Genomic DNA, 18,998 nt, shown 5'->3' with positions numbered 1-18,998 from the left:
CCTCCTGGACACCAGTTCCATGGTGAAACCCTCATGCTGCTGGCCAAGTGGAAGCTCAATGTGGCCAGAGAAGACAGAAGCCCTGCCTGGACCCTTGCTGACCATCCCACCCTCACTGAGCCAGGGACACTGGGTGTGGGACAGGGGCCATCCCAGACTTTCTTGGATCTCATCTCAGAATTCAAGAGAATTTATTTATTTGTGTTATTTTTATACAAGGACATTTTAAAATACTAAAACATAATGTAAAATGTGTCTGACATTCAAATAATGTGAAAGAAAAACAAGAAAGTTTTAAGAAAACACGGTTGACAGAGGTCATTTCAATGACATCACTCCTTTAATTTACACCTGAGCATGTCCTTTTCTGCAGGACTAAGAAAACTGTTCATTAAAATACATTCATGGTACATAGTTTAAAACATAAATGTGCTAATATTTTAAAGCTATTCAAAGAATAAGTAAAAATATTCTCAGAGAAGAACATAATCGAAATCGACTATTTCCTCTCAAGTTCAACATACACTAAAATGTTTGTTGTTTCCATTCAAAAATAGTGATTTATTTACTGGGAACACTGAGGTAACATTCTTATAAAACAAGTTACACACAGAATCCACGCCTTCTATCTACATCAATGTACATGCACTCAGATAGAGCTGGTCTCTCCACAGGAGTCATCACCTGGCCCTGTCCCCCACAATGAGCACACCTGCAGCCCCTCCCCTACAGGGCCTCCTGCAAGAGCCGCTGCAGCCTCCTCAGCTCGTCGCGCACGGGGGCCACCCAAGCCCTCCTCAAGTACTGGATGTCCACGCTGCCAGAGGCTCTGGCCAGCACCAGGGCCAGGAAGCTGCCGCTGGTCTTCTCCGCTTCACCCACGACCGTCATGGCCACCAGTCTGAAAGCAAGAGGCACAGCTGTGTGACTGTGAGTCTCCCAAGTTATCCATCCTCCAAGGAGAGAGCAAAAAGGAAGAGAATTCTGAAAATTTCAGTGTCAAATGAAAGGTTAGGCCAGAAATAAACGTATAAAAACCTATAGAAACCACTTAGAAAATGCACTTCTGTGGCTGACTGTTTGCGAGCCGACCGGCCACAATGAAGGACACGCCAGGTCAATGCCCCAAGCACTGGGGCCCTGTCCAGCCTATGCCTCCCAGTGACAGGGATGCAGGTGGCCCTACAGTGCCCGGCAAAAAGCCTGAGGCCAGCCTCACAGCCCTGACTTTGCCTCCGCCACCCCCTCACTGCCACTTTCTCCGTTCGGGTCCAGTCTCCAACCTCTCCCCTCCCAGGCCACCGGCAGACATGCAGAGGCATGCACCCCGTGTGCGCTAGAGGCCTGCTGGCTGGTCAGGGCCAACCCCACCCCAGTCCCCACACGGCTCCGATGGGCAAGACTCCTGGGACATGATCTCCCGTCTTCCTCTGGTCACTCAGAGGATAACTCTGAGACCTGGCTCAGTGGCATCCTCCCCACCCCGAGGTCTCCCCTAGCCCCTGACCGTGCCTGATTTGGTTGGGGGTCCCCAGCATCCTGGGAATGCCCGTCACACACTCATCCCACCTTACAACTCACCAAGGAGCTAAGGCCTGTCGTCTCCTTGCAATGACCAGGGGCCATGAGCTGTGAGTCCATGACTGGCCTAGGACAGGAGTGGTGAGCCCCTCAGGGGTGCCAGCACTCACGGGTAGCAGGGAACCCCGCTGTGGCCCCCCAGGGTCTGAGCACCCGCTGAGGTCCTGTAGACTTGCCCCACGGTGCAAGGCTAGCACGGCACATCCTGACGGGGACCAGGCCCCTCGGAGGCAGCTCGGCACACACCCACCCACAAGCCAGCTCTGGAGTGCCCCACACGTTCAGGGCATCTAAGCCAACCAGGAAAACTTACCATCACAGAGGGAGGCAAACCAGGGGTGACTCCTAATCATAGCGTCATGCTAAGGGTCACTGGAGGGAGTGGGAGATGGGTCACGGGAGGGGGGGGCGGGCATGGGGGAGGGCACATGATGGGATGAGCTCGGGGTGTTACAGGTAACTGACAAGTCCCTGACCGCCACCCCAACAATGATACTACACCGGCTGTGACTTAAATTTTAAGTGATTTAAATTTTAAAAAATTACAAGAGTCACCTCAACACTGTTCAACTACTCGTGTCAAATACAGGTCAAACTTAGTTGCCACAAACTTGGGGGCATGAGTACAGGTGACAAACACGAAAGGCCCCCACAGTGACTGCAATGCATGCCCAACATGGGCTGCAGAGTCCACGCAAGCACCAAGAAGACACGCTAAGAGCACATGTCGGCACCACAAGACCTCTTAGGCGCTTAGTAAACACTTGACTAAGTAACAGGCAAACTTTTGGGAATGGACTGTGTGTGCATCATGTGCTTCTATGGGAATCACAGTCTGGAGTTCGATGATGTACTGGTCTAATAACTAGAGTAACGTAAGAATAATGAGTTCTGGACCTAAACAACTGCGGTTCTTGTTTTCCCAGGTCTTATTGGTGTGTCCCCACGTTCTGTCAAACCATGCCCTGGGTTTGATCATGGCTTGTCCTCTTTCTTCCACAAAGTGGAAGATGCTGGCTGGCCTCGTCCTCCCCAGGTCATAAGGAGCCTCCATTTCACAGCAGGAATATAAAATTCCAAGGAAGAAAATAGGTATAGAGACAAAGTGGGGACAAGAGAGAGTCCTTCATAGTGAAAACTCATTACATATTTCAACTTTGGATTAAACATAACAAAATGGAATTATTTAAAGCATCAAGAACTACTCACATGAGTGTGTTTCACATTAAACTGTGCAGAGGCTGGGTGGACTGTGATGTTGTTGTAGGGCCGACAATGACACTGACGTGAAATTAAGGGAATTACTGACTCCCGTGGAGCATTTCTTTTTAGAAACTAGAAGGAAGACTCTGTATGTTACTCGGCCAAATACTGAATTTAAACATCTAGTAAATGAACATAACTAAGGAACTCACAAAAAGTGTTTTCAAGGGAAAATAGTAGAGTGTGAATTCTCTCATTCAGACTTTTCCGGATGGGATATGAAATAACATTTTCTAAAGTGGTTTTCAAAATATTAAATATGTAACTATAATAATAGTTAAATTTAAACATAAGTAACCATGTCTTAAAGCATAGTTACCTTACACATGAGACCATCCAGGATGCTTCTGAAAGGATCTGCCTATGAGGGCACATCATGGGACTCACCTGTCTGGAGAGATGAGCTGTTTGGCCACAGGACCCAGGTCACTTTCCAGCAGGTCCCAGATATAAATACAGGATGTTTCATCCTGGGCCAGGAACACAGCAGGTCTTGTCAAGGACCAGCGGAGGCCGGTGACCGCGTGGCCCTCGGTGCTGCCGTTCCACTGCAGGAGAGGGCACTCGGAGGTCAGCTGGTGTAACCGGATGCTTCCATCTGAACAGCCGGCCTGGGAACAGGGGTGGAGATGGTTGGTCTCCATTCTCTCTTCCTTTTCACTCAGATTCAGTAGCGGCAGACACTTCAGAGCATTGGCTCTGTCCTCACAAACCATAAGGTGAGCACTCACCCTGGAGATGCTGATACACTTTGGACCCCTGCCTCCTTCCCAAACAGTCAATACTGAACTCAGCAAATATAAAAACAGGTGTTTATCTTTAACAAAGTTGAATTTTGCTAATTCAACCATCAGCCATTAAGACTGGCCCTGAAGAAATCATTTATTTACCCACCTTTTTAAAAAGATTATATAAGTCTAAACCATTACTGTGGTTATATATTCCAGTTAGATTGAGATTTTTATAAAACAAAACTTGGCTGGTTTAGTAAAAGCCCAAATTTTTAGCTTAGAGAAGCTTAATTACTATTTAAATCATTCTCTTTAATCCTTCACACCCTTCCTCCAAAACAGCAGTAGCAGGAGTTAACAACCACGAGATGGCCTGTGTGCTCTAGGGTCGAGCACATACACATACAGTGCGGGCAGAACAAGCCGGGCCTCCCGCTGCCAGGCGAGTGGAGGGAGCACTAAAGGTGCATGGCCAGCACCGAGTCTGTCAGTGGGTATGGAGCTGTGTCTGTCCACATCTTGGTTTCTTGGTATTTTTCTACTGATGGGAACCAGGACTGCTTGGAGAAGTGGCTGATCCCAGAGTCTGCTGTCCCAGAAAGCACAGAATGAGGTCAGAAAACACGAGAACCAGCCTGAAGGATGTGCCCAGGACAGTCTGGGCGGCAGGGCAGAGGATGTAACACAGTGAGGAGAGGAAATAGCCCTGCGTCCACTTCCTGTCCTAAAGGCACACAAGCAGGCCTGCGGAGGACAGAGGGGAGGCCTTCCACAGCTGATAACGTCACACTTAGGGCAAGACTAGAAAACCACCATCTGCCAATCACCCAAATGACGGAGGCAGCCACACCTGGATGCCAAGCTCAGCAACGGACTCTGGGGAGCTGTGCAGGGAGCTCACACACACACACACACACACACACACACACACACACACACACGGGAATCAGACAGGGAATGCGGGGACCCCACATGGAGGGAGCTGCGGAGAGGGCTCAGCACAAACCCAAATCCAGTCGGGGGGAAACATCATGCAGACTCAAACTGAGGAGCACTGTATGCCCTTCAAAAACATCAAGGTCAGGAGAGACTGAGGCACTGTCCCAGAGCTGAGTGAACTTATGCCCTGGCTGTGATTTTATTCTAACCCAGAACATCATCGACCCACCCATCAGAGAGCGGGGGCTGCGCCGGGCCTAACTTCCTGGTGGTCGCGGCCAGACTGCGGCTGCAGGACAATGACCCTGCTTTAGAAAACTACACCAAACCATTTAGGGACAGAGTGGCATTTCTGCGACTTCCTCTCAGATGGTAAAGCACGTGCATCCACACAGACTGGGAGGGTGAGGACGGAGCCACAGAGGTCAAGTGTGGTGTGAGGGGCTGGCGATCGCAACTTCTCTGTAAGCCCAAATTATGGGAAGATAAGGAATTTTAAGGCCCATTCTACAGCCACGTGGAATGACCTGCATGAGCTGCACAGAGGACACAGTCTCCCACACCGCCCATTGGCACCAAAGTGATCAACTTTAAGAATAATCCCCAGAGATCACAGCCGAGTTTTGCTGCCCAAACAGAAATGGTGCTTCAACCAACAGCTTCTTTACCAAGAAGACTGGTTCTCCAAACGGTGAGAAGTCAATCACGTTCACTCGGACGGGTCTCACATCGTGTTGCTGAGGTTTGTACAGTTTGGGAGATACTCTCAGATCTTGCCTGGTGCCGTGACTTATCAGACCCTGGGAGCAAAGAAGAGCAGTGGTGACCATGGAGAGTGAGGCAGGAGGTGGGACAAGCATCTGTTCTTGATACAATGGTACAGCATCGTCGTAACAGAAGCAAACAAGAAGTTAATCTTCAATGAAGATATTTGCCAAGCGACCAGGGAAGGAAAATGAATTAGAGTGAGATTTCAAGTCTTACCATGTCTGTGCCGACAATGAAGTGACTAGGGTCTGACGGCAGGAACTTCACATTCAGGGTTTGTGTGCAGCCCCAGAACTCACAGCCCTTCTGACACAGGCTGTAAAGTAACAGCAAAGATGAGCAGATGTTTGATCCTAACCCAAATTATGTGTCAAGCGACTAACGGTGATGTACAGTTTCAGCGCACGTACAGATTCCTCACTACGACCCAGACCTTCTAAGAAGAACCATGCTAATACAACAAATTCTCCAAGGGAAAATCGTATGCTGGTAACCCCCAACAACAGATGGCAAAAGAAAAGATGCTTGGGAAATAAATTTACACAGAATATATAAATACCACAAGCAATATACGAATATTTAATATTTGTGTCACATAAAGTGATAGGAGTAAAAGCAAAAATTAAAATTTCTGAAGAAACTTTCATATTGAGGTTTGTTTCTTGAAACTTACCTATTTAAGTTCAGAGTTATGTGAAAACTTGGTGAAAAATAGTCAAATTGTACCAATTTATAAGATAGAAATTATTTTAATCAAAGAAAATATTGTTAGCTCTATACCTGGGAACTGTATTTACTACAAGGACTCATTAATATTAAACTAATTTAGCAAAAATAATGTGAAAGGTTGGATTTTTCAGCACGCAGCAGAACATCTTCTGTTCATGCAATTACTTAATGTCACTTCCTTCTGTGGGAAATCGGTCCTGTGAGAGGAGGGGATGTCCTGACCCAGAGCAGCACAGGCTTACCTGTCGCTCAGCTGAATCGTAGTGCTGTGCACCAGCTTTATCCTCCCTCCAGGTATCAAGCCTACGAACAGGAAGCCATAAAGAAATGTACCTCTTAATACAAGTTAAATCAGAATCCAACTGGAGTTGCCTGAAATTGTTTTTCATTGTTTAAATATCTGTGTTAGGAAAAGATGCCAAAATGTGGCCCATGAAGTGTTCCCTCCCTCAAGCAGGCACGGTTCCTGCAAACTGAACTAGAATAAAGGAGTGTGAAACCAGTCAAGACTCCTTTACATTTTTAGATTTGATAAAGTAAAATAATGGCAGTATGCTAAGCAAAAAAAAAAACCCTCCAAACCCCAAGCCCTCAAGTCCCAACAGGAATTCGTTGCTGTAAATGCCCACTGGAGGCCCCACGCTGGTCAGAAACTCCCAGGACCTCCCTCCTCACTATGCGAGGCATGCCCGATGGGCCTGCTCCTCAGCACTGGCACCCCTTCCCTGGACTCCTAACCCCAACCCTCAGCCCCTCACAGGCTTTGCCTCCGTTGTCTGTTCCCAACAGACTCCTCCTTTTGTATAATCACTGCAAATGAGGGAACTAAAAATTTATGCATATGGAAACCCAAGTTCTGGGCAAGGTATTGCCTAGAACCGTGGGAGTGGGGAGACCGTAACCACACAGGTAAATTCCACTGGCAATGGGGCGGGGGGCGGGGTGATTCCTCACACATGACCAGCTCCAACACAGTCTCGACTGTGATGTTGAGTACTGCTGTTGCAGACTTGAAGCCACCCTCCCACAGGAGCTCCAGGGCTGAGTCTCCCCACGTCACAACCTCACCTGGGAAGCCTGCCCTGCCCTTGGTCCTCCGCGGAGCAAGGAAAGATGGTGAATGATCAGCTCTAAGTGTGACCTGAGTTACACACACATGAGAGCTTGGAACTACCCCCATACACTCCCGTGGGCACGTAATGGCCAGCACCCCTCCACTGAGTTCTGGTACGAATGTCATCCCCTCTTTTCCCAAAAGCAAAGTGGAAACATGGTCAGAGTTTGGGTAAGTGGTCCTGTAGATAAAAGGAGTTTTTATACAACAACACTTCACAACAAACTTTCCACATCACTACCAAGTATTTTTATGCAAAATGATTTTGTCTCTATGGGAAGATCACAAACTAACCGTGGAAGACACTCTAAGTCCTCATCACCATCTAAAATTCCTAAGAAACGCCCCGGTAATGGCCCAAATGAGCAAAGCCCTGGGATGTGCTTGAAGGCCACAACGTCCTCGGGCCCAGGGCATACACCCGGGTGAAGGCAGGTGAGCCTGAGCCTGACTGTGAGCCCAGGGCCAGGAGCGCCTCCCTGACACCCACCTGCTCTGACGCTCCCAGGGTCTGGGGCCCCCAGAGGCTCCACACACTCAGGACAATGGTCTTGTCATGAGCAGACTGGATGCTCGGCCTTACATGTGTTAGCAGTGAAGTCAGAGAAATGACCCCGCCCCGTTCTCATGGCCAGCCGGGGGCACAGTCCACCGGCACTGGCCCTGACATGCAGCACTGGCACCTGCTGCGTCCCGTCTCTAAGTCCCTGATTTCTAAATGGTGGGAACAAGATGCATGTTGGCCAGGCTGGTCCCTGGAAAGCCAGCACTGACAGCTCATGACGTGAGGGCAAGTCAGGGAACGCCAGACCCGAGGAAGACTCAACAATTCCCCCAGATGCATCCTCCCTGGAGCGGGGCCTGGATGCCACGGCCCAGAAGCAGCAAAGTGCTGGAGCTGCCACCCACAACTGAGGCACAGCAAGGAGCAGACTGGGTCCACAGGGGACTCCTCTCAGGCCAGGGCCACCTGATTTTCTAGCCTTTCCCACGGGAGCTGCCTGCTGCCAGGAACTAGGCAGTCCCCAGAAGCCACAAGCTCCCAACAAGCCCCCAAGACGCAGTCTGACCAGTGCACCCCCATCCGGCATCCCGGACCAGTGCTAACTCTTCAGCATCTCAAAGGGGAGTTCAGCTGTGAGAATCTGACCAAACCGCTGAGCCAAGATGGACCCCAGCACTGACCCTTCACCTATATCTGCCTCATAATCATACTGAAAATCACACCCAGGGATGGGGACATCACATGCTAACTAGACACATAGGGTATGTAGCAGCATAAAGAAGCATGACCTGTGAGTGTGCCCTACACATTTACATGTCACCCTTTCCCCACCAGAGTTTCTTCAAAGCCGTGGCCAACAGCTCCTGGGGAGCCAGCCTGAGGACCCTCCACCATGCATCCCAATGCTCTAGCACAGGCCCCAGCAAAGCCCCGAGCTCCCTTCGGGGCTCCTGGCCATTTCTACCGCTCTCAGCACACACCGCACTTCTGACATGAGGCCCTCCCAGCACCACCTGCGCTGATGTCCCAGGATGAGGGCTCGGGCCCAGGGTGACTGACATGTCAAGAACCAGAGGGAGACAAGCCACAGTGATTGTGTGTCAAGCACTCAGGACAGAATAACACACACAGACAGGCAGGACCTACAAGCCCACAATGATGCGAAAGCACCGTGAGCTCCAAGGAAGGTCAATGAGTCATGCGGAGGTGCCCACCCAGCGGCAGGTGAGGTTACATGACACTCGACTGTGGCGCTCATCTTCAGGCAGCTTTGTGCTTGTTTTCAGAGTGGTTGTCGGGATCTCTAACCTCCACTCACTGCAAAACACTAACTAAAATTAAGTCTTTATGTCACACTTACCTAAGTCACTCACTGAACCTGCGATATCTGCCCTGGGTAATTCCACCACCACCTAAAACAGAACATTGACATATTACCATGCATCAGGGGTGACGAGGCCACAGCCTGATGATGTGCAGGTCTAACCAGGGCCGCGTGCTTTCATCAGTACTAAAACACTTCTCTGCTCCAGAGAAGAGACTGATCGCTGACCTCGGAACTAGTATTTTCAATGTCGTGAATCCCTTTCTTTGACCTCTATTCACATCTCTTCACTCAAACCAGTGGCCAGAGCCTCAGTGCTACCTTGAGAGCCCCGCCCCCTCCCCAGGCCCCGCCCCCAGGAAGTCATGCCCTCCAGGCATGTCATCCTGTCATCAGGTCACCGTGTCATCGCAGTCCCACCAGCAGGTGCCGACCCGGCCTGGACTGCCACAGGGGCCAGCGGGCAAGGGGCGCAGGCCTGGTGTGAGCCCAGAGCACGGCCTACTCACCCAAACGTTGAGCACCCCACTCTCATCCAGGGAAGCAACGTGGAAGGACAAACCTGACATTTCTAGTGGAAACAGAAACAAGAATGGCTTATGAACAGGAATCCACGGTTCACAACCTGCTTTAAGGATTTTTACAGAAACGAAAGTCGCATACCTTCTTGCATAGAAAAGGGGGAAAGCACAAAACTCTGTTTTTTGTAGACAGACGTGGAGATGGATTCTACCGCTTGGATGGGACTGCAGTGATTCACAGAGGTCAGGACACCATCTAGGGTCAAAGCACACAGGACCGATGAGGGAGTCAGTCACAAGCACGACTAATGCTGCGTGGGGTATGGCCACCCTGACGCCGCAAGCAAACCACGTGTGATCATGGCACTTAGCGTAACTGTGAGGCAGAGACCCCGGACCTCAGCACACCCGGAAGGAGACAAAGGACTGATCATTCCAACAAGTCCCAAGTCCACGGGCACCGAGGGCCGGAGGAAGTGAAGGCTCTTGTGGGGGAGGGGCCGAGGTTGAACAGAGATACTAGCACCCGCAGAGAGAAAATCCACCTTACCGCGCAGGCCCAGGGTGTGGGGGGCTCAGCAGCTCCAGAGAGGAATGGAGGAAGGCTGGCAAGGGTGTAGACACCCACCTGCCTGCCCGGGACAGAAACGGCACTTCACAAACTAACACCACAGAGCTCCTGTGACCTATAAGAGCCATCCACAAAATGTCCAAGAGGAGGGAAAAATCAAGACAAACCACATACAAAATTGCAGAAAAAAGAAATACAGGATGCAAATCAAGGCACTGAGATGAAAATTCTCCTCCCCCAAACCTGCGCTTAGCAGAGCCCAGAAGTCACGACTACAGACGAAACCACACCTGTTCAGACACTACCTGAAAATGCTCTCAACGCAAGAAAACAGACACACCTGACACCAGACCCAGGACGGACAGGATGGGGGGGCTGAGGCTGAACCCCAGGGAAACAGACAGGGGAGGACACACCTGATACCAGATCCAGGACAGACAGGGATGGGGGGGCACAGGAGGGGCTAGGGCTGAACCCCGGCAAACAGACAAGGGAGGACACACCTGACACCAGACCCAGGATGGACAGGGATGGGGGGAGGGGCTGGGGCTGAACCCTGGGAAACAGACAGGGAAGGACATACCTGATACCAGAACCAGGACAGATGGGGATGGGGGTGCTGGATCTGAACCCCGGGAAACAGGGGAGGACACACCTGACACGAGATCCAGAATGGATGAGATGAGAGGGCTGGGGCTGAACCCCGGGAAACAGACAGGGGAGGACACACCTGACACCGGACCCAGGACAGAAGGGGATGGGCGGCTGGGGCTGAACCTCAGAAACAGACAGGGGAGGATAAGACTGACCCCAGACCCAGGACAGGGGAGGGGACAGGGGGGCTGGGGCTGAACCCCGGAAAACAACACACAGGGAAGGATAAGACTCCAGTTCCTAGAGCTGGAGGAGGGGCCCTGGAGCAGCATCTGGGCAGCCCACGTACTGGGAGGAGCACAGAGGAAGTGAGCACGATGAGGGGAGCACACTGGGGGAGCACAGGAGGAACACAGTGTGGGGAGCACTCCAGAGGGAATCACAGTAGGGGAAGCAGTGCAGGTAGCACAGTGGGGGCAGCCACCAGAGGGAGCACCGTAGGGGAAACACACTGCGGGGAGCACAGTGATCCATCAGGAGCACTTACAACCACACCATAAACGCAATCCTCTATGACAGCACCCAGCCCTAAGGTACCTCTAAACCCCTGTATCCTCAGCAGCAGCATGTCTTCCCCAAGGAGCCCCCCGTGTGGTGCACGTCACAGACCCCGACACCAGAACCCTTCACAGGGACCCCGGGGAAGGATGGTCCCCGTGTCTCCTGCAGGACAGCCACCCCTGCTGCAGCTCAGCCACTGAGAAACTTCCAGGAGCCTGAGCCCCTGTGAGCCTCTGCTTCTCTTCAGCGACTTCCCTTCAAAATGACCCTCCCACATCCTCCTCCTCCAGGAAATAACGTCCCTCCACTCTGCTTCCCGCACTTGCCTATAGATCCCACTGCATGCCTGTCCCGGGTTGCGACCCTCTGCCATTCCCAAATACATCCACCTGTGGTGGTACGATAACTGGCAGCTTTAAGGCTCAGTATAAAACACAGCTGTGCATGAAGTGAGCATTAAACACACATGCAGCAGATGTGTGTTGTCATTGGAAGGGAGAATGGAACAGAAAGCTTAAAGGGCTACGAGCCACAGCCTGGGAGAAACACTCATCTGATGCAAAGGTTATCCAAAAAAAAATTTTTTTTAAGGAAAGAAACTTCTTAAGAAAGCAACAATAAGGCAAAAGCAATCACTCCTTAAAATGTGCAAAAGATCTGAAGAGACACCTCTTCGAAGAAGACACGCAGGCCTGGGTGGTGCAGTCTGTTGAGTGTCCGACTCTTGGTTTCAGCTCAGGTCATGATACTGGGGCTTGGGGTCGAGCCCCACATTGGGCCCCCTGCTCAGCGGGGAGACTGCTTCTCCCTCTGCCCCTCCCCCAACTTGTGCGCGCGCGCGCTCTTTCTGTCAAATAAATAAAATCTTAAAAAAAAAAAACCCTAAAAGTTATTTGACAGAGGACTTATTTAGAGTCCAGATATTTAAGGAGAAGGAGCATTCTAATCTCTGATGGCCACAAGCTGAGCACTGCCTCGTAGATCCTTGTTCTTACTATTCACTCAATGCCTCTTTTGCTCCTAGGTCAGATCTCCTCCTCTGGGGTGATCTGAATGCACAAATGCATATGCCCCTCAGCTCTGTCGCAGCTTTTCTACAAGATGCCTGATGAGCAGGTGGGCATCACTGACCAGTAGAAAATGTTGCCATCCTGAACGTCCAGAAGCAATCACCCAGCTTCACATACTGGTGTATTCTGGAATCTTCCCGTAGGTCCCACAGGATGATGGAGCCATGCGCTGTCCCAGCAAACAGTAAAAAGGCTTTAAAAGGGCTAAAGCAGCAGCAGGTGACCTAGAATGACACACACAGAGGCTGAAGGCCACAGTCCTAGGGGAACAGCCCTCCCACACCCCACGGTGCCCCATGTGCTCTCCACCCGGGAGCTATGGGAGTGGATGTTGGCTCCGCGGGGAAGGTAGGGAGGACAAGCTACACCGCGGGACTGGAGTTCACAGACATAGTGCCACACACATAGCTGGCACGGGGTGTGCACGACCATCCCTCTGTTCAACCCACGTAGCCAGGCCCAGGATGGCACAGCCATGTTTGTCAAAACCTGATTTTTGAGCCTCAAAACCTGTTACCTGTAAAACTTATTCTTCTTCTTTAGTGAAAATCAGTGACTCTGAGATCAAAGAACATATGAACAGGAAAATACAAATATGTATTTTCCCAGTCCAAAAGGAAGCAAACCTAGGGGCTGGAAGAAGCATGAGAGGCCTCTGAAGACCTTCAGGCCACAGAGAAACCCCTAAGATACCACAACTCAAGTCATGGAGGGCAAAAAGGCCATCCTGGGGCCCCAGAGCCACAGCAAGGGCGGCCAACCTCTGGACGTCTGTAGCTACACTGATGCCCACTAGTGCCCTTGGCCCCCCAAAGCTGTGATAACCTGGAGTTCTTCAGTCTGAGCTGAGTGTTGAACTAACAATTTCCAGAGTCAAAGCAGATGGAACAGGGCCGAGCCGGGAAGTCCCCGGGGTCCAGCGCTGCCATCGCCTGGCACCCCACCCACCCCTCCCACAGCCCGGCCCCATCTCGGGGCCCCTTAGACTCTCCTGCAGCTGTACCTTCGACTCACACAGCAGGACCTTCTGGGGCCCTGAAGGTTGCCGGATGTCCCACACGCACAGCACGTGCCTGCTGTCCAGCGCAGGGGCAAAGGCCGCTGCAGGCAGCCCGTGCACCGACACCACCATCTGTCTCTGCACCTGGGAGGCACATAAGCAGGACACTTCTCGATCTGGGGGTAGAAATGAGGAAAGTGTTTCTGCACATTAGTGTTTGCCAGGAGCCATGTGATGTTCACACACTTAGCAGTCAGATATGTCCCGCTAATGACGAAACAAGCAGAATTCCTTTCAGGGAGGCCTGGGCCAGAGGCAGGCTTTCAACAAGAGGCCACCACTCCCCTGGAGAAGCCGAGCGAGCCTCAGGGTTTTCGATGCCAGCGCAGGCTGCACCTCATCTACTAGCTGCTCCCAGAAGACCTAGTGGCCCGGAAGCCTTTGTCAGGGGTTCCTTGATCCCATGGTCTTCACACAACGAGGCCTCCCCCAAGAGCCGAGAGCCCCCCACCCCCACCCCGTGCTGTCCTGGGAACACGAGCATGATGCACAGCACCCTCGCTTCCTCAGTCAACAGGCTAGCATTGGCCGCCCCCTCTGCAGCACGTGTCCAAGGAGGGCGGAAAAGGGGGAAAACAGGACCCAGTCCCCCAGTTGCAGGTGAGACCCACTCCTCACTCTGTCAGGCAACCTGTCATCTGATCTCACTTCCTTCTGTTACCTCAAAATTCATGTCACTGAAGGGGCACCTGGGGGGTCATCTCAGGGTCGTGAGATCAAGCCCCATTGGGCTCTATACAGGTGTGGAGCCCACCAAGGATTTTCCTCTCCCCAACCCCTCCCCATCACCCTGCTCTCTCTGGCTCCCTCTGAAAATAAAAATGCCTGTTACTGAAACACAAAACAAGCGCAGTGCTGACACAGGGAAGCCAAGCCCGCCTCCCAAGGAGCACCGTCCCATGTCCTTCACAAGTGACTCTAGGTGCACAGACACCACCCAGCCCCCTCTGGTCTTGGGAGCTGTGCTTCCTCATCAGCACCTGGAGGAGGGTAAGGTGGAGTGTGGGAGCGAACAGGTATACTGTGAGCTACAGATACAATCACCGCTTTTCTCATAGAGTAACTCCTATCTTTTGAAACTAAAACGTTCTCAAAGAATACAAGTTTTTTAAATTAATAATGCCACATTTGTTGATGTCAAACACAGAGGGAACAATTGTGAATCTACATCTCTAAGCAGTGGGCAGAGCAGAATACGCAGCTCTAGCCAGGACAGCAACACCTGGGTTCCCCCAGGCCAGGGAGCGGGTCTCAGGGGCCCCCGACTGGAACGCGACAGCCAAACTCTCCCGTCCTCCGAGGACCACAATGTGCCTTTACTGAATTCAATCCTAATACTGTGTAGCTGCCACCATCTCACTATAGAGTTTTTATTTACTGTCAGTTCAGGCACTGAATACAGTTTCATTCTTCGTACAAGAATACCTCTGTCTCTCTGTACATACAATACAGCAAACAAGTTATTTAATAAATTAAAAAAATACCCTTCCTCTCCTTCCAAAGGCAAGCCAGTACCAGGCTGTGGCAATGACCTCACCAGCCAGAACCACAGCAGAGAGGTGAGCAGGTCAAGAAGCATGAATCTGACCATGTGAACATACTTTGCTCACAGCAATGTAAACGGTTGCATGGGGGCATGTGGGTGGCTCAGGGGGTTGGGCCTCTGCCTGGGGTCCTAGGATCAAGCCCCACATCGGGCTCCCTGCTCCCTGAAGCCTGCTTCCCGGAGCCTGCTTCCCCCCTGCCTCTGCCTGCTGCACCCCCTGCTCGTGCTGCCTCTTTAAATAAATAAATATAAATCAGGGACATGACAGGGATGTCCACTGCTATTCAACATAGTACTAGATGTCCCTTGCCTCAGCAATCAGACAACAAAAAGAAATAAAAGGCATTCAAATTGGCAAAGAAGTCAAACTCTCTCTCTTCGCAGATGACATGATACTCTACATAGAAAACCCAAAAGCCTCCACCCCAAGATTGCTAGAACTCATATAGCCATTCGGCAGTGTGGCAGGATACAAAATCAATGCCCAGAAATCAGTGGCATTTCTATACACTAACAATGAGACTGAAGAAAGAGAAATCAAGGAGTCAATCCCATTTACAACTGTACCCAAAAGCGTAACATTCCTAGGAATGAACCTAACCAAAGAGGTAAAAGGATCTATACCCTAAAAACTATAGAACACTTCTGAAAGACATTGAGGAAGACACAAAGAGATAGAAAAATATTCCATGCACATGGATTGGAAGAATTAATATTGTGAAAATGTCAATGTTACCCAGGGCAATATACACGTTTAATGCAATCCCTATCAAAATACCATGGACTTTCTTCAGAGAGTTAGAACAAATTATTTTAAGATTTGTGTGGAATCAGAAAAGACCCCGAATAGCCAGGGGAATAATAAAAAAGAAAACCATATCTAGGGGCATCACAATGCCAGATTTCAGGTTATACTACAAAGCTATGGTCATCAAGACAGTGTGGTACTGGCACAAAAACAGACACATAGATCAGTGGAACAGAATAGAGAACCCAGAAGTGGACCCTCAACTTTATGGTCAACTAATATTCGATAAAGGAGGAAAGACTATCCACTGGAAGAAAGACAGTCTCTTCAGTAGATGGTGCTGGGGAAATTGGACATCCACATGCAGAAGAATGAAACTAGACCACTCTCTTGCACCATACACAAAGATAAACTCAAAATGGATGAAAGATCTAAATGTGAGACAAGAGTCCATCAAAATCTGAGAGGAGAACACAGGCAACACCCTTTTTGAACTTGGCCACAGCAACTTCTTGCAAGATACATCCATGAAGGCAAGAGAAACAAAAGCAAAAATGAATTACTGGGACTTCATCAAGATGAGAAGCTTTTGCACAGCAAAAGAAACAGTCAACAAAACTCAAAGACAACCTACAGAATGGGAGAAGATATTTGCAAATAACCTATCAGATAAAGGGCTAGGATCCAATATCTATAAAGAACTTATTAAACTCAACACCAAAGAAACAAACAATCCAATCATGAAATGGGCAAAAGACATGAAGAGAAATCTCACAGAGGAAGACATAGACATGGCCAACATGCACATGAGAAAATGCTCTGCATCACTTGCCATCAGGGGAATACAGATCAAAACTACAGTGAAATACCACCTCACACCGGTGAGAATGGGGAAAATTAACAAGGCAGGAAACCACAAATGTTGGAGAGGATGCGGAGAAAGGGGAACCCTCTTGCACTGTTGGTGGGAATGTGAACTGGTGCAGCCACTCTGGAAAACTGTGTGGAGGTTCCTCAAAGAGTTAAAAATAAATCTGCCCTACGACCCAGCAATTGCACTGTTGGGGATTTACCCCAAAGATACAGATCAGTGAAACACCGGGACACCTGCACCAATGTTTCTAGCAGCAATGTCCACAATAGCCAAACCATGGAAGGAGCCTCGGTGTCCATCAAAAGATGAATGGATAAAGAAGATGTGGTCTATGTATACAATGGAATATTCCTCAGCCATTAGAAATGACAAATACCCACCATTTGCTTAGACGTGGATGGAACTGAGGGTATTATGCTGAGTGAAGTAAGTCAATCGGGGAAGGACAAACAGTATATGGTCTCATTCTTTTGGGGAGTATAAAAAAAATATTGAAAGGGAATAGAGGGGAAAGAAGAAAAAATGAGTGGGAAATATCAGAAAGGGAGACAGAAGATGAGAGACTCCTAACCTTGGGAAACGAACAAGGGGTGGTAGAAGGGGAGGGGGGTGGGGGTGACTGGGTGATGGGCACTGAGGGGGGCACTTGACGGGATGAGCACTGGTTGTTATTCAATATGTTGGCAAATTTAACACCAATAAAAAATAAATAAAATATATATAAATCTTTAAAAAATAAAAAATGCATGGTCATGCGTGTTAATGGCAGCTTGGCTCCCCTCGCTCAGCATCTGGTGCTCTGGGGCCAGCTGAGGTCTGAGGACCAGGACCCATTAAGAGCAGCTCTCATCTTTAAAAAAGAAAAAAAAAAAAAAAAAAAAAAAAAAAACGGCAGCCCAGGTGGCTCAGGGGTTTAGCGCTGCCTTTGGCCCTGGGAGACCCGGGATCGAGTCCCACGTCAGGCTCCCTGCGTGGAGCCTGCTTCTCCCTCTGCCTTTGTCTCTGCCTCTGTCTCTCTCTCTCTGTGTCTCTCCTGAATAAATAAATAAAATCTTTAAAAAGAAAAAAAGCGGCTCTCATATGGCTCACTGGACACCCACTGCACACTCCCTTAGGCCGCTCCCTGGGGCCCTCCCCTCTGAGAAACCGAGTAATAGGACTGAGAAAGACACAGGACCTGCACTACCCACAGTAGCTCAGCCTCTGCTCCCTTCCAGGACAGCCTCCCCTGACCTTCGGCAGTGCCTGCAGCTCTACTTGAGAGCCAACCTCACGCTTCACTGCAGACACTGAACGTGTTCTGTATTCAGTAGACCCCGTGACGTGGGCACAGGATGCAACAGGAGGGGTCACCACTTTACCATAGGTGCCTGCTATCAGACAGACAGCACAGCAAGGACAGGCCCTTACCCTGAAGGAAGGGCAGGCTGGTGTTCAGCTGGGAGGAGCTGTCACTGATGGCCAGGGTGCCGTCCACTGCCCTGGGGCTCCAGCTGGGCTCTGCGGCCACACGGTCCTCTTCCAGCAGAACAGCAATCACCTGCATTTCAAATACATTCACTTTGATAAGAAACACAAAGCATGTATCATGACCTACACATCTCTCCATTCCTGACAATGGCCACTGACCTCCAGGACATCACAGAGATGGACAGAATGAAAGGATAATGTTCTTTCTGAAAGTAAGAGACTAACAGGTAAAGTTCCATGAACACAAACTCCACAACAGAGTCATTATTTAATGTTAAATGTCATTTTTTATAGTAAATGCTCTGCTAAAAATAACAGGAGGGGAAAACAGCCGACACCCTGGTTTCTTGATTAAAGAAGAGGTATAAACACTGCCAGGCACACACCAGCACCATCTTTCCCATGTGGCCACGGCAAGGACAAAATGAGCAGTGCCTCGCTAGAAGGGCTCTAACAGAGTCAGGTGCACCCAGGCAGGATGGAGGCACCAGCATGGGAGGCTGGGGCAGGGGAGGAAGCACAGCTGGGAGGTCGAGGTCAACCCTGACCCCACTGAGCTCCAGGCCTCACTCATTCCCATGCCAGCCCCATTTCCCAAGTGCTGTCTCCTCGTAGCTCCCCAGGGACTGACCCTCCAAGGGGAAACTACGTCAAAGCATGATCGCTCCATAAAGCGCAACTCTCCGTGACACAGCACAGGGACAAAGGGGCCACCACGTGTGCAGAACATGGACAGAAGAACAGGCTGCCTCCAAATCCACAGGTCAGGGTCCACTCATTGCACATGGCAGACAACTGAGGACGGGGGTATTGGGAATGCTGATCCTCTGGACAGACACACGGAAACATGGGGGCCGAGTGTTCAGAGACAGCTGGGGGCGTGTGGCAGGAGTGCAGGGCTCGGACAAGGCCGCAGGCACGAGGTGATAACCAGCAGCTCACATGAGGTTCCACAGCCATTCCCATTATCTTGTATTTTGTGAATTTCCACCATCAGCTAAAAATCATGGATTTGCTCATTTCTAACGC

At 50.3% G+C, this 18,998-nt stretch overlaps 1 protein-coding gene across 1 annotated transcript in view; it reads right to left on the bottom strand.

Moving 5' to 3' along the window:
* Positions 1-318: 318 nt before the first annotated feature.
* The window catches only part of DYNC2I1 (dynein 2 intermediate chain 1), a 48,290-nt gene continuing 29,610 nt past the window's right edge, over positions 319-18,998 (bottom strand). Inside the window, 11 exon segments of the mRNA XM_038559853.1 lie at positions 319-901; positions 3,232-3,455; positions 5,183-5,314; positions 5,499-5,598; positions 6,254-6,314; positions 8,991-9,042; positions 9,464-9,525; positions 9,618-9,731; positions 12,333-12,495; positions 13,275-13,447; positions 17,910-18,039. Of these exon segments, the coding sequence (XP_038415781.1) occupies positions 727-901; positions 3,232-3,455; positions 5,183-5,314; positions 5,499-5,598; positions 6,254-6,314; positions 8,991-9,042; positions 9,464-9,525; positions 9,618-9,731; positions 12,333-12,495; positions 13,275-13,447; positions 17,910-18,039 (1,386 nt within the window). The 3' untranslated portion in view covers positions 319-726.

Source organism: Canis lupus, chromosome 16 (assembly GCF_011100685.1).
Source record: "Canis lupus familiaris isolate Mischka breed German Shepherd chromosome 16, alternate assembly UU_Cfam_GSD_1.0, whole genome shotgun sequence".
Lineage (NCBI taxonomy): Eukaryota > Metazoa > Chordata > Mammalia > Carnivora > Canidae > Canis > Canis lupus.
Note: the sequence above shows the minus strand (reverse complement) of the source record. Positions and strands in the feature narration are given on the sequence as shown.